This window comes from Oncorhynchus mykiss, chromosome 12, assembly GCF_057628025.1.
Source record: "Oncorhynchus mykiss isolate SJ-2025 chromosome 12, ASM5762802v1, whole genome shotgun sequence".
Classification (NCBI taxonomy): domain Eukaryota; kingdom Metazoa; phylum Chordata; class Actinopteri; order Salmoniformes; family Salmonidae; genus Oncorhynchus; species Oncorhynchus mykiss.
In genome coordinates, this window is record NC_143033.1 from 27,563,236 (window position 1) to 27,579,014 (window position 15,779).

The 15,779-nt window shown below is 40.5% G+C and overlaps 1 protein-coding gene and 1 long non-coding RNA gene across 4 annotated transcripts in view; one reads left to right on the forward strand and one right to left on the reverse strand.

The window, feature by feature from the left end:
- The window catches only part of ar-alpha (androgen receptor alpha), a 57,398-nt gene extending 52,627 nt beyond the window's left edge, over positions 1-4,771 (reverse strand). The window contains 3 exon segments of one of the 3 annotated variants that reach the window (NM_001124184.1): positions 922-1,179; positions 1,182-1,188; positions 1,190-2,351. In NM_001124184.1, coding sequence (NP_001117656.1) covers positions 922-1,179; positions 1,182-1,188; positions 1,190-2,351 — 1,427 coding nt within the window. 3 annotated transcript variants of the gene reach the window in all.
- Positions 1,352-14,470, forward strand: LOC149979114 (uncharacterized). Its single transcript, XR_016484965.1, has 2 exons — positions 1,352-1,508; positions 11,673-14,470. It is a non-coding gene; the product is annotated as an uncharacterized LOC149979114 (long non-coding RNA).
- The last annotated feature ends 1,309 nt before the right edge of the window (positions 14,471-15,779 follow it).

The window sequence follows — 15,779 nt, forward strand, 5'->3', positions numbered from 1 at the left end:
ATCACTGTGAGTAAAACGTTAAAGACGTACTCAGTGTAATACAGACACTACAAATATGATATTAGTTGCACATTCCACAAGCAGGATTTATGTTGGACAACTGTTCATTTTCATAGTAGCCTATGAAAAGCATTGTTAATCAATTCAACAACACATTTTTTATTTTGCGATCGAGAAATGTTCCATGGCTCTCTACACAACAGATATGTAAATCATGCGGCATGTGGCTGTGTCCAATCAAATTATAGGAAAACGTTATACAGACAACATAATAATAAAATAAGTTCTAATGAAGCCTAGAAGGTCTCATTTCTTTAAAAAAGCAAAAACAGACAAGCACTATGGATATACACTATTCAGAGCTTAGAACTATAGATGCTCAAAGTAGTCTACAAAGTAGGCTTATAACACCTTTATTTGCTGTAATGACAATGATATGGAGGTGCAACTTTGCAATTCCTCTACGATGTACAAATCTGAACTGTTAAAATGTGATGTTTTTTCTGTTCCTTCAACACTATTCACAGCTATCCTTTACAGGATCAGTAGTGGCCTAACCTATGCAGAATTCATTCTCATTCTATGTTACTACTGCAGTAACCACCACATAGAGAAATACTGAGAGTGCTACATTTATTAAAGATAATAAAATAAACGCAACACTATATAATTTGCAATATTACCATTTGGCAATGGGGTAGTTGATTTTTTTCATAAAATACATATTATCAATATAACAGTAGGAAGAGGGAATTAAGAATTGGAATTATGCAGCCCATAACATTGTAAAATATGACAGGTGACAGATTGCTTTTAAACACTGAATTTACAAATGTAGGTTAATTACACCATAATAAGGGCACTGTAATGTAAAGTGTTTCTGTGTATTTGTGCATTTGTGCATGTCAATAAAGTTCTTACCTGGCATCTGTGTAAGAGACATCCAGACTGTCACCAACCTCATTCTTTATGCATGGTGAGTTGGGATAGGGCATCCTCCCTAGCATCTCGCCCGGGTACCACTGCTCAGGAGTTGGCCGCTCTCTACGCACGAGTCCACCACCCCTCTCATATTCATGAGGGTTACAAATTAACGCAGTGTCCGGTCCCGCAATGTATGAATTCAATCCATATTGTGTATTGTCATTGTCATTATACCTGTACTGAAAGTCCCATGACGTTCCGGCAGGTTCATTATGCCTATTAAAGGCCTCAGATTTTATCTTGACACTGTACTGTTGTTGTAAGTAGTCAGCATATTTGTCCTCCATAGTCTCTCCAGTTTCACCGACATGTGCTGGGGGTTTGTAGAACACATGAGAAGAGTTTCTGTCTGTTTCGGTTTGACTGAAGTGTGCCAAGTGTGCTGGCAACAGTTGGTCAAAATGATAAGACGCTGAGCGAGCTCCTGTATTCAGAAAATGATCTGTTTCTTTTGAAGTCGGGTCATCCCTGTTTTCATTCAGTCTAAACTCCTGTTTATCTGTGGATGGATGTCCGGAGCTAAGGTGCTGTATGGTCGCCACTTTTTCTGTAAGGTTGTTTGCAGGGGAACGTTGAAACATCTCAACTAGTTGTTTATCACTTTGTAGTGGCTTGGCATTGCGCTCACTGGGGCATGTGTATTCTGTTATGGAGACGTTTTCTCCAGCTCCAGAACATTTCAATAGAGGCACCTCAAACAAATAGTTTCCTTGACTTTGGTGATTTACGCTGGATGGTGCGTGATTAGGTCCCAGGTCAGTCATCTCATTTGCGTCCATGGTCAATCCCAGTGACACAGAGACAGCGTTGCAGAGCTCCCTCGCCGTTTTTGAGATGGTGCTGCAGGCAGAACTGGAGCAACTGCTAGCCACACAGGCCTCACTGTTATGATTTAACTCATTTCCGTGATGGGACACAGAGGGTTGACAGGACTGTTGTTCCGTGTTGGAGACTTGCTGTCCAGAGCGACACGATCCATATTCATTCGCGTTTGGATTGTCTGATTCGTTCAAAGAGGAAAACCCGGCTTTGTTCCCTTTTGAGCTTTTGGCAAAATGAATACGACATGCCACTGATTCGAGTGTTCTGGAAAAACCAACGCTGTCATCTTCCCTCACTTCAATATCAGAATTGCGAGCCGTTCCTGACCATATTTCTTTTCGGGATGATTGCCGGCTCGTTTGGCGCATCTCCCAGGGTTGTTTATTCTGCAAGAAACTGAACTTTGAACTACACAAGTCCAAGCTTTCAGTGACTGTCGTGTTACTCGGCAGTGCTTGCACGTTGTGGAAAACGTTTTGGAAAGGTCCGCGAAAAACTAGGTTTGTGGAGTCACAAACTCCCCCTAATCCAACCGGAATCTCCATAGTCCAAAAAAACGTCGTAAAAGTTGTAAAAATGAGGCTTGTGAAAACGTAAGCTTATTGACCAAGTTCATTGACAAGAATGTAAAGTCATCGGCCCATTGGCGTTTAACAAAACAATGAGTCAGCTAATTAGACTTATCTTTAAAAAAACAGGAGGAAACGCTTATTGCGTAATTTAATAGATTTTTTTGGTCCGAAATATTTAGCCTAAACCAAAAATGATTTGCCCAGTTAATATAAAAATGTTTTGAAAACAAATATGTCGTTATTTCATAAAACGCTTACGGATTCAGATATAAAAAAAAGTTTATGCATGCATTTTGACATTATAAAGCCAACAGAAGTATCCTACATGTCAGATTTGCTCTCACCATCCATGAAGGCGAAAATGAAATGTGATGTTCTGAAGTCGATGGACTATAATCGTGGCTATTTTTCCCTGTTGTCTGTGTCCAATCTGGCAAATGCGTAACCGGAGGGAAGCGGTGCCTGTTTCAATCATGAAACTCCTCTAGTAGGCTAACGTTTAATATCCATAAAGGTGCCAGCCTACAAAAGAGTGATGCATCCAAAAAACTCGTCAGACAACTGAACACACCCCGGTAGAACAGCAATTAATGCTTGTTTTTTAAGAATGTTTGGATTGCTGCAAGTTTGCGCAGGGACAAAGTTATCTTCCAATGTCCTTGAGCGCTTTTTGCCGTCAGCCTGTGAGTTTGGCAGCATTCCTTTATGACAAAATAAATATATTTGGATTAAGGCCAGTTGGCCTACAGAACGTAATTCAAAATACATGTGTGTATATAAACAGTACCAGTCAAAAGTTTAGACACACTTACTCATTCAAGGGTTTTTCTTTATTTATACTATTTTCTACATTGTATAATAATATTGAATACATCAAACTATGAAATAACACATATGGAAGCATGTAGTAAGCAAAAAACTGTTAAAACAAATAAAAATATATTTTAGATTCTTCAAAGTAGTTTTGCGGGTACTATTTAATGAAGCTGCCAGTTGAGGACTTGTGAGGCATCTGTTTCTCAAACTAGACACTAATGTACTTGTCCTCTTGCTCAGTTGTGCACTGAGGCCTCCCGCTACTCTTTCTATTCTGGTTAGGGCCAGTTTGCGCTGTTCTGTGAAGGGAGTAGTACACACCGATGTACGAGATCTTCAGTTTCTTGGCAATTTCTCGCATGGAATTGCAGTCATTTCTCAGTTCAAGAATAGACTGACAAGTTTCAGAAGAAAGTTCTTTGTTATTGGACATTTTGAGCCTGTAACCGAACCCAAAAATGCTGATGCTCCAGATACTCAACTAGTCTAAAGAAGGACAGTTGTATTGCTTCTTTAATCAGGACAACAGTTTTCAGCTTTGCTAACATAATTGCAAAAGGGTTTTCTAATGATCAATTGGCCTTTTAAAGTGATAAACTTGGATTAGCTAACACAACGTGCCATTGGAACACAGGGGTGATGGTTGCTGATAAAGGGCCTTTGTATGCCTATGTAGATATTCCATTAAAAAATCAGCCGTTTCCAGCTACAATAGTCATGTCATTTACAACGTTAACAATGTCTACACTGTATTTCTGATAAATTTGATGTTATTTTAATGGACATAAAATTAGCTTTTCTTTCAAAAACAAGGACATTTCTAAGTGACCTCAAAATTTTGAACGGTAGTGTATATATAAATATCCTATTGATACAAGTAGACTAGACAGTCAAACGTATTTCAATGTGAATATTAAATATGAAAATCATGAAATGTCTTACTTAGATAAGATTGGGTTGAAATGAGGACCTATACATAGCCTATAATAAAAAGGTTAGAGTTGGCTGAGTGTAATGGACATGCACACAGCAAATTCTCCAGTGTTAAATCAACACTAATAGTGTTAAATTTAACACTGGTCCAGTGTCTATAGGGGTCTACACTTTTTAGTGTTCAATTAGCACACTGCTTAGTGTAAAGCCTTATTTGCATATTTCCCAGAGTACGTTGCCTTTCAAGTGAATTGTAGCGTTACCACCCATGACAGTATTTGTTAGTGACATGGTTGTTGCAGTCATTCATCTTCAGTCCTGCGATCTTCACCAAGTGAAATCCTAAGTGAATATATTACCATTAAAATTACATTCTTTTACACAATACAGCAAGTATTTACCCTAATACAGTGGCCTGAAACTCAAGGATTTCAGGACCCAAGTCATATTATGATGGCTTACAAAATTACAGTGGCTTGCAAAAGTATTAACCCCTCTTGGCATTTTTCCTATTCTGTTGCCTTAAAACCTGGAATTAAAAATGCTTTTTTTGGGGGGGGGGGTTCATTTGATTTACACAATATGCCTACCACTTTGAAGATGCAAAATATATTTTATTGTGAAACAAACAAGAAATAAGACAAAAAAAACTGAAAATTTGAGCGTGCAAAACTATTCACCCCCCCCCCCCCCCCCAAAGTCAATACTTTGTAGAGCCACCTTTTGCAGAAATTACAGCTGCAAGACTCTTGGGGGATGTCTCTATAAGCTTGGCACATCAAGCCACTAGGATTTTTGCCCATTTTTCAAGGCAAAACTGCTCCAGCTCCTTCAAGTTGGATGGGTTCCACTGATGTACTGCCATCTTTAAGTCACACCACAGATTCTCAATTGGATTGAGGTCTGGGCTTTGACTAGGCCATTCCAAGACATTTAAATATTTCCCCTTAAACCACTCGAGTGTTGCTATAGCAGTATGGTTAGGGTCATTGTCCTGCTGAAAGGTGAACCTCCCTCCCAGTCTCAAATCTCTGGAAGACTGAAACAGGTTTCCCTCGAGAAATTCCCTGTATTTAACGCCATCCATCATTCCTTCAATTCTGACCAGTTTCCCAATCCCTGTCGATGGAAAAACATCCCCAAAGCATGATGCTGCCACCACCATGCTTCGCTGTGGGATGGTAGTCTCGGGGTGATGGAGATGTTGGGTTTGCGCCAGACATAGCGTTTTCCTTGATGGCCAAAAAGCTCAATTTTAGTTTTATCTGACCAGAGTACCTTCTTCCATATGTTTGGGGAGTCTCCCACATGCCTTTGGAGAACACCAAACGTGTTTGCTAATTTTTTTCTTTAAGCAATATTTTTTTCTGGCCACTCTTCCATACTATGGACAGATACTCCATTCTCAGCTGTGGAGCTTTGCAGCTTGTTCAGGGTTATCTTTGGTCTCTTTGTTGCCTCTCTGATTAATGCCCTCCTTGCCTGGTCCGTGAGTTTTGGTGGGCGGCCCTCTTTTGGCAGGTTTTCTGTGGTGCCATAATCATTCCATTTTTTAATAATGGATTTAATGGTGCTCCGTGGGATGTTCAAAGTTTCTGATATTTTTTTATAACCCTACCCTGATCTGTACTTCTCCACAACTTTGTCCCTGACCTGTTTAGAGAGCTCCTTGGACTTCACGGTGAAGCTTGCTTGGTGGCACCCCTTGCTTAGTGGTGTTGCAGACTCTGGGGATTTTCAGAACAGGTGTATAGTATATACTGAGATTATGTGACAGATATTGAGAAACTTAAATAGATTGCACACAGGTGGACTTTAACTCATTATGTGACTTCTGACAGTAATTGGTTGCACCAGATCTTATTTGCACCAGATCTCAGTGTTGTTGTTTTTGTCACAATGCTTTGCTTTATCTTGGCCAGGTCGCAGTTGTAAATGAAAACTTGTTCTCAACTGGCCTACCTGGTTAAATAAAGGTGAAATAAATAAATAAATACTAATAACATTTAGGGGCTTCATAGCAAAGGGGTTGAATACATATGCATGCACCACTTTTATGCTTTTTATTTTTTAGAATAAAAAAAAAATAAAATAATTGAATTTCACTTCACCAATTTGGACTATTTTGCGTATGTCCATTCCATAAAATCCAAATAAAAATCCATTTAAATTACAGGTTGCAATAAAACAAAATAGGAAAAAACGCCAAGGGGAATTGTCACGGACGTTGTCGTGGAAATGACCGGACCATGGTGCAGCGTGGTGAGCGTACATTTTCCTTTATTTATATAAATGTCGCCAACAAAACAAGAACCAAAGAAACAACCGTGAAGCTTACTAGGGCTATAGTGCCACTAACAAAGTAAACTACCCACAAAATACAAGGGAAAAAAGGCTGCCTAAGTATGATTCCCAATCAGAGACAACGATAGACAGCTGTCCCTGATTGAGAACCATACCCGGCCAAAACATAGAAATAAAGAAACTAGAATGCCCACCCTAGTCACACCTTGGCCTACCCAAAATAGAGAATAAAAGCCTCTCTGTGGCCAGGGTGTGACAGGAATGAATACTTTTGCAAGGCACTGTATGTGTAATTCCTATTGGAATCCAGCCAGAGTGGGGATACCCAATATTTTGAATTTTTACACACCTGCAACCTGCATTCAGAATGACTTCTAGGTTGGAAAGACTAAGATATGAGCCTACCTTAACCATCTAAACTGGAAAAACCATTTCAGTAACATGTGCAATAAGTCCAAGTAACAGATTGTATTAGTAAAAAAACATGTATGTAGTTTATATTTGATTAGCAAAAGATTAATTAATCAATGTACATGCAAAAACATAGGTATTGAAACAAATAATTTTTAAAAATCAACCTGCAATGGAGCACTGAAAAATCAACACTAGGTAACGCTGGCCAATTTGCTGTGTAATGGCAGAGTACAGGTCTAATTACATCATTATGTAGGATGATGACACATCTCTGCTTGTAGCTACTAGAAATACGTGTCTGTTTCACCACAACAGGCTTACATTGCTGACACAGTTATCCAAAACAACCTTCATTCACTTTAGAGTCTAGGCAGTAGCAGGTAACGCTTCCTTCACAAGAGCATGTACTTATGCCATCTGGGATAAGAATCATCAAACATGAATGCAGAGTACATGGGCAAAGATCTGTCTTTCCTAAAAACACAGGTTGTTATATAACAACATTTTAAATAATTCCTTGTAAAAAAAAAAGTTATAATTCCAATACCCTTTGAACACCCGCTGTAAAGTAATAACTATGCAAATGTCATCTAATGTGTCCAAAAAACATATGTAAAATGAAAATCCCCAAAATTACACACAACAAATATTAAAAGAACATTCTTGCACAGTGTAGACCTAATAGATACAAAATGCAGCAAGGATGGTTTGGTAGTAAATGATATTCCTATTCCGCCTATAGAAAACACAAAAAAAGGATATACCACATGTAGGGTATTTTTGAATAGGAGGAAACTGAGTTACTTGTCAGAATTCTGAATACTTACACAAGTACTAAATGTATGTATGTAGCTTCATATTTATCAACACCATGAACTTTTGTATATTAATTAACAAACATCACACCACCACCCATCTATTGTAGGCTGGGTCAAATCTCTAATGAAAGTCAACCTTGAAACAGAACATTGTATATAAGAGGGTTAACTCAAGGCTGTCTGCAGGCTCAGTAAGGCCATCCCATTCTATACATGCCTGGTTAGGAATTAGTGATGTTTTTTGTGGAACTATTTCAATATTTTAATGTATAGACAAATAGTATATAATAATCCATAAAACAAAACACCTTCTGTCATCATTATGCCAATCTGGTGAGGAGACAAAATAATTGGTTGCAGCACAAAGAACTGGTATAATAGAGGCAATGTTTTAACCAAGAGTTAAGTTAAGCGTAAGTGACGATGGTATAATAGCTATGGGGTTCAATATGGGCAACATGTCCGATCAGATATCAATGCAATATCACTGTGAACCACTGGGGCATCTGGTCTTCAAGATCTCTCTGAAACAATATCCTCCTGATCCCAACCCCCTTGTTGCTTCCTGGTTACAAACTGTAGGCTACAAACCAACAGCATATCCATATAATGCATTTTATTATGTATCATCAGTAGGGACAGGAGTTTTCCGGATCACTTGACTTGACCAAGTAACCTCTGGGTCCTAGTTGTCAGACATAACAAGAAACACTTTTCAGCTTCGGTCTTTACCATATCCTTGTCTTTTCAGAATTGGGCTTACAGTAAGCTAAATAGTTGCCATAGGATATAGTAGATGAGATTCATTAACATCACTTCAGTTTATACCTAAACTGACTGTTAGAATATGTATCGTTGTACCATGTACCATTTTGAAGGAGAGTAAGAACAGGGAGTTCTATTATGTGCAAAAGACAAAACATGCAGGAAATAACTCGATGGGGAGTACTGTTGAAATCATTGAATCAAGAAGGGCTTTCATCTATGAATTACAATTACATGATTGAAAAACTATGAAAAGAGTCATCTTTTGTGGTTCCTGCTGAAACATACACAATAGAACCATCTACAATGTATGTACTATAAGTCCCAATGTATTATGTGATTAATTAATTCATTGACTTCAAAAGAAAATACAAAATAAATTACTGTCCCAGAATGCTGTAGTAAAAAAGTTCATTTAAATTGCACTTTGTCTTGCTCCAAAGGCACACTTATGCACTAGTTAGGATGTCAGCTCCAGCGAGGTACCCCTACAGTAATAAGCAATAGTGACATTGTTATTCACACATTTGATCAAAAACAGTGTCTCAGCTGAAATTACTTGTCTCTCTGTACCCCCGGAATTTATCTTAGGGATTCAACTTACGACTCCCAATTTAGCTCAAAATGAGATATGAGACTAGATTTGTGAAAAAAATATTAATGTGCTTTGTTCATGCGAGTCTGTGATTTTCATTCTTTAATGTAAGGCTGGCCAGCTGAAACAGGGTGAAGGGAGAGGAATGAATGTGTGGGAGAGGGAAAGAGGAAAAAGGCAAGGTTTCCAAGAGAGGAAATGCCAAGGCTAAAGCATTTTTTTTTTAAATTAAAGGTTACAAACAGTGAACAGAGTAATAAATAGTTTTTCCACCTATGGCTGGGATTTTAACCCACTGCAGTGTTGGCCGATTGATACAGTATTACCACTTTAATAGGTATTTGGTAGCATTGCCTTTAAATTGTTTAACTTGGGTCAAACGTTTTGGCTAGCCTTCCACAAGCTAAATGAGGGGATATCTTTTTAAATATGCACATACATGTATTTGCATATCCTGCAAATCCATTTTTTTGGTCTCTGTGAAGTGAGCCTTAAAATGTTAGTTTCCTTTTTTTGAGAAGCTACAGGACCAGACACTTACATTTATATCTGTAAAATACTGAAGACGTGTACATGAAAAGCATTTTTGGCACATTTTTCTGAAGAAAATGTTATCCAGGATAAACAATTCCCTCTGTAAAAGTCTTGTCACGACTTCTGCTGAAGTCGGTCCCTCTCCTTGTTCGGGCGGTTTTCGGCGGTCGACGTCACGACCTTCTAGCCATCACTGATCCATTTTTCATTTTCCATTGGTTTTGTCTTGTCTTCCTTCACACCTGGTTCCAATTCCATCCCACATGTTGTTTATTTAACCCTCTGTTTCCCCTCATGTCCTTGTCTGAGATTTTTTGATTGTATGTTATGTGCAAGTTATGATTTGGTGTGCGACGGGTTTTGTACCCACTTTTATTATTTTGTATATTTTGGTTTTCGGAGTTTTGTGAGCACCATCTGTGGCCGCAGAGGTCACACTGCCGGTCGGTGCCGGGTTGGTTCCTCTGGGAATCGAGGCAGCAGGCAGGGCGCTCTGGCGTCACCCCAGGTGAGCCGACACCATTCTCACCCAGAGCCCTCTGTTGCACATATGTTTGTGTCTGTCACGTTCCCTGAGTTTTGCGCGCATTCCCAGCATAAGGCGCTCGTAAATTCAGGTTGGGAATTTTATTGATAGAGCTTTAGCCTATAGTTTAGGAATCCCCATCGTTCCCGTGGATGTGCCCTTCCCTGTTCACGCCTTAGATAGTCAACCTTTAGGGTCAGGGTTGATTAGGGAGGTCACCACGCCTTTGGGCATGGTGATGCAGGGGGGTCTTACAGAGAGAATTAGTCTCTTCCTCATTGACTATCCTGCATTTCCCGTGGTGCTGGGCCTACCCTGGTTAGCTTGTCATAACCCCACTGTTTTTTGGCCACAAAGGGCTCTCACGGGGTGGTCACGAGAGTGCTCAGGTACTGTAGGTGTTTAGGGGTTTCCGTTGGTGCTACTATGGTGGAGAGTCCAGACCAGGTCTCCACCGTGTGCATTCCCCCTGAATATGCAGATTTGGCTCTCGCCTTCTCCAAAAAGAAGGCAGACTCAATTACCACCTCATCGACGGGGCGATTGTGCAATAGATCTCCTGGTAGACGCTGCACTTCCCAGGAGTCACGTGTATCCCCTGTCACAGGCGGAGACAGAAGCTATGGAAACATGTCTCCGAATCCCTGCGTCAGGGGTACATTCGGTCCTCCACTTTACCCACCTCCTCAAGTTTTTTTTTGTGAAGAAAAAGGAGGGGGGTCTGCGCCCGTGTATTGACTATCGGGGTCTGAATCAGATCACTGTGAGGTATAGTTACCCGCTACCGCTCATAGCCACAGCGATAGAGTCAATGTACGGGGTGCACTTCTTCACCAAACTAGATCTCAGGAGCCTCCTGCTCGGTGTGCAGTCTTACAACCTGGTGCGAATCCGAGAGGAAGATGAGTGGAAGACGGCTTTCAGTACCACCTGTGGGCACTATGAGTACCTCGTCATGCCATACGGGTTGATGAATGCACCATCAGTCTTCCAAGCCTTTGTAGACAAGATTTTCAGGGACCTGCATGGGACGGGTGTAGTGGTGTATATTGATGACATTTTGATATACTCCGCTACAGCCTTACCTCAGGTTTTCACCCCGAGAGTAACGGGCAGGTGGAGAGAGTTAACCAGGATGTGGGTAGCTTTCTGAGGTCTTATTGTTAGGACCGGCCAGGGGAGTGGGCAGCGTTTGTGCCCTGGGCAGAGATGGCCCAAAACCCGCTCCACCACTCCTCCACTAATCTCTCTCCCTTCCAGTGCGTACTGGGGTATCAGCCGGTTCTGGCTCCTTGGCATCAGAGTCAGACCAAGGCTCCTGCAGTGGACGACTGGTTCCGGCACGCGAAGGAAACATGGGACGGCGCCCATGTCCACCTTCAGTGCGCCGTGACCGTCACCGCAGTGAGGCCGGTGGACCGGGTCTGGCTCTCGACCCGAAATCTTCCCCTCCGCCTGCCCTGTCGGAAGCTGGGTCAGCGGTTTGTAGGGCCATTTAAAGTCCCGAGGAGAGTGAACAAGGTTTGTTATAGGTTACAGCTTCCCCCCAATTACCGTATTAACCCCTCATTCCATGTGTCTCTCCTCAGGTCGGTGGTGTCTGGCCCGCTCCAGGAGTCTGAGGTGCGGGAGGTTCCTCCGCCCCCTCTGGACATCAAGGGGGCCCCGGCGTACTCCATTCGTTCCAAACCAGATGGGATGGCGTATAGCTGTATAATGCTGTGGTAGCCATGCTGGTTAAGTGTGCCTTGAATAAATTGCAGACAGTGTAACCAGCAAAGCACCCCCACACCATCACAACTCCTCCTTCGTGCTTAGTGGTGGGAACCACACATGAGATCATCCATTCACCTACGCTGCATCTCACAATGACACGGCGGTTGTACTCATCAGACCAAAGGACAGATTTCCACTGATCTAATGTCCATTGCTCGTGTTTCTTGGCCCAAGAAAGTCTCTTCTTATTGTTGGTGTCCTTTAGTGGTGGTTTCTTTGCAGCAATTCAACCATGAAGGTCTGATTCACACAGTCTCCTCTGAACAGTTGATGTTGAGATGTGTCTGTTACTTGAAATATGTGAAGCTCTCATAAAGGATTGTCATTGTATATTGCATAACGCCTGGCAGGTACCTTTTGGCAAAGGAACCTCTTGTTTAGGACTCTTGAACCATAAGGGATTTGTTGTTTGATATCATTGACCGAAAGCTCATTCACTATTAAAGAAAAGTGCATCTGACTGGCAGTCTGCAGAGACTTCTTCCCGTTTCTCCAGTTTTGCCTTTTGCCTCCAGCACCTCCCTAATCACCTCTGGGTGTGCAGTAGATTCTGTCTATTGTCTGATATCATTTAAAGTTTGGCTTTATAAACATCTTAAAAGATAAGCAGGATTCTGCTGAACGTCAGCAAGTTTGCTCAGTTCAACCTGTCATAAGCAGGTACAGTGTAATTAATTACGTTGTTATAGGCAATACATTATCCACCAAGCCATGATGAAGGCTACTGAGGATAATAGAGCTCCTCAGTTCGATTTTGGTATTGCAGGTCATGAGCGCCATCAACGGAGGTGACTTGCAGTGCATTGAGCTATTAGTGCCTAGTGGCCTATAGCCACTCTTCCTGTAAGGCAGTGGTTCCCAAACTTGGGTTCCCAAACGTGGGGTCCCTTGAAATTTAAATGGGGTCACCTGAAAAAAAATCTGTAATCTTATCAAACAAAATAAGAAATGTTTTCTCTTCAAATGGGTGTAGAATATAACCTTTTAGCGTCAATTAATAACTTACACTAATAGAATGCGCTTTCATGTCATTATTATATGTTGAGACAGTGTGTAGGACCTACAATTGAATGAAAATGAACACACAGTGTTAACTAGGGAATATAATTTGTCCATGTGTGGTTCCCTGCATTTTCTAGTGTCAATTTGGGGTCGGGTCGAGTAAAAGTTTGGAACCACTTCTGCAAGGCTCTGCTGTGGTTGTGTTGTGCTGTACTCTGAGGCTAGCCACAGATTAAATATTAACATCATCGGTACCGTAGCCATCCTTTCAAAAGAGAAGAAGTCTGATATTCCAATTTAATTTTGGGCTCTTCCTGCCTAGTCACATCCAACATGTCTGGTGTGTAAGAGATGTGGACCAATACACTTGTGCCAACAACCATTGTCTGCAATGGGCCTATGAGAATAAAGGAGAAGCAGCCAGATGGAACTCACTAAGATTTATCAACGTCATCTGGTCAGTGTTCACTGTGCCATTGGACAATAAAATAATAAAATCACATACAGTAGCTCAGAAATTTGATGTGGTAAAAGTAGAAAGTAGTTCATATTTTTTATGGATTCATACAAGTCACCACTAACTCTGCAGTGACAGGCACACTGCGACAAAACAACATAAATCCTCCCAGGGGTAACATTAAATTACTCTATGTCTTGTTATATATACTACATTTGAAAGACACTGACTGTGTCTGCTGACTGTCCAGTCAAAGTCTGCTGACTGTCCAGTCAGTAAAATGAGATTTATTAGACCAAAATGACATCGGCATCTTTGTCTTTGATAAAGTAATATGGACAAGTATATCAGACAATAGCACAGCCTACATCATTTCTTACTTTCATAAAATGCTGTCCTTTTGTCGGTAATCTTTTGAATGATGTTTAGGCTTCAGAATGGATGGGATGATTACTGTAATGCTCTGTTTTATACCCTTGAAATGACTTAAGACAAAGCATGTTCCAGGTTATAATATTATCAGAACACTGGAAAATTCCTATTTCCCATGGTGATGAGGAGCTAAGGATAAACTGGTAGTCTCTTTATGGAGCTGGCGAGGTTACTTGGGCAAGCAACAAATGTGTTTGACAAAAATATAACTTTTTCCCTTTGGCTGCAGGTGTTAAATGTTTCCGTCAGGGTTCTTATCTTCAACATTTCTGTGTCCGCCTGTCTGTGTTTGGCAGTCCTTCATGGCCTTCGGAGGACCAGCTCCCACTGGATTAAAAAACAGTCCTTCAAGTAGGCTACACAGCACTAGGTAAAAGACCACTGGCTACTTTCTGTCAGCACTCGAGATTCCTTCCAAAGCAGCTAAGACAGCATTATGATGCATTGTTAAAACGGTCACATTAATGCTATGTTTGCTTATGTTTATGGTTAGGTACAGAAGCCTCTTTGTTGACCTAGCAAAATATGGCTACATGTTTGAACAACGCTTTGACATTGACTTATTTATGTATTTAAAAAATAATGACTCTCTTTTGGTGGTAAACAAAGTAAATAAATCCATGGTTAACACCACATGACAGTAAACTAAACATAAAACTATTGGTGAGCACTGGGTGACAGTTCCTTTTTGAGTTTGAGAAATAAACATCTTGAAAAGTACTTCATGACACCAAAAGGAAATTATTGTGTTAAATCTTGAGTTTAGCTATTTTAAACATTGTTAAAGAAATGGGAAGAAAATGCTTTAACTGCAATATTTGAAAATTGAGAAAAAAAAACGAATTAGCTACAAAATAACATTCCACACTATACAAAGTCAGCACTCCACTTTCTTAGGTGGTCTGAGTGCTTCTTCTGAATAAGAGAAGCACAGTGAATTAGCCAGTCTCCCTGCTGGGTCTAAGGGAGACATTGCAGGCACTCTGAGACAGTGGGCGGAGCTTCTTTCTATAGTAGAGTACAGTTGTAGAAAGTAACATTACTGGTAATCAAACTGTTTGCATACATTCACACAATAAATTGCCATCAGCCTATTGTTATTTTTTTTTATCATAATGATGTTTGCATTCTTAGAGGACTACATTTGATATTAAGAAAATTATGTTGCAATGACAAAGACAGTAAGCACAACCGTGTAATACCAAGGTCACATCATTCACTGCAAATAGTTAAGATTATGAATATGAGAGAATTCACTATCTTCTTGTTTGTAGTCTATCAGAATACAGAAGGCTCCTCCACCTGTAACAATAGCATTTAAGTCTGACGTAGAGTGTGCATGACCTCTGTTTCCTCGTCCAATGGAATTCTCTAGTTCTCACAAAACATAACAACTGTCCAACAGCTACAACATACATATTGGCGACAAACAATACTTAGCTTCCCATAACTTTCTAGAAAAGATTATGCAAGGCACATTCAACAATCAGACATCTCTATGTCATCTATATCAAACAATGGAATTTGGAGGCTTTTCAGAAGAACATTATGTCATGTCTATTGAATCCATACATACCCTATACTATAGCAGCTGTGGTGTAACTGACCCGATATTGATAGAAGGTCGTCCTCTTGACTTACATAATGCTGCGTTATCCCACTGCCCTGCATAGTTTCTGGCTCTAAGGAGATGACAGGAGTCTTCAGGTCTAAAGGAAACATCACTCATCACATAAGTACAGTTCACCTCCATTACCAATGGTCCACTCTGACCTGCTCCTCTCCACATCACCCTCTGCAAATGATAAACATCAGCTGGGCTATATGAACTGAGTCACATCTACATTGTTTGGCTGCTTTAAAATAAAGGATTTAGTCTACAGTTCAAATGAGAGGATTGAGCATTTTGATGTCCTCTTACAATGCGAGGATATTGATTCTCTGTAGCCTACCCCAAAGGTTTGTTTTAGGGGGTTATGAAGACTGTGTGAAAGTCATCCCACACTTGGATTACTCCCTGTCCTTTGTG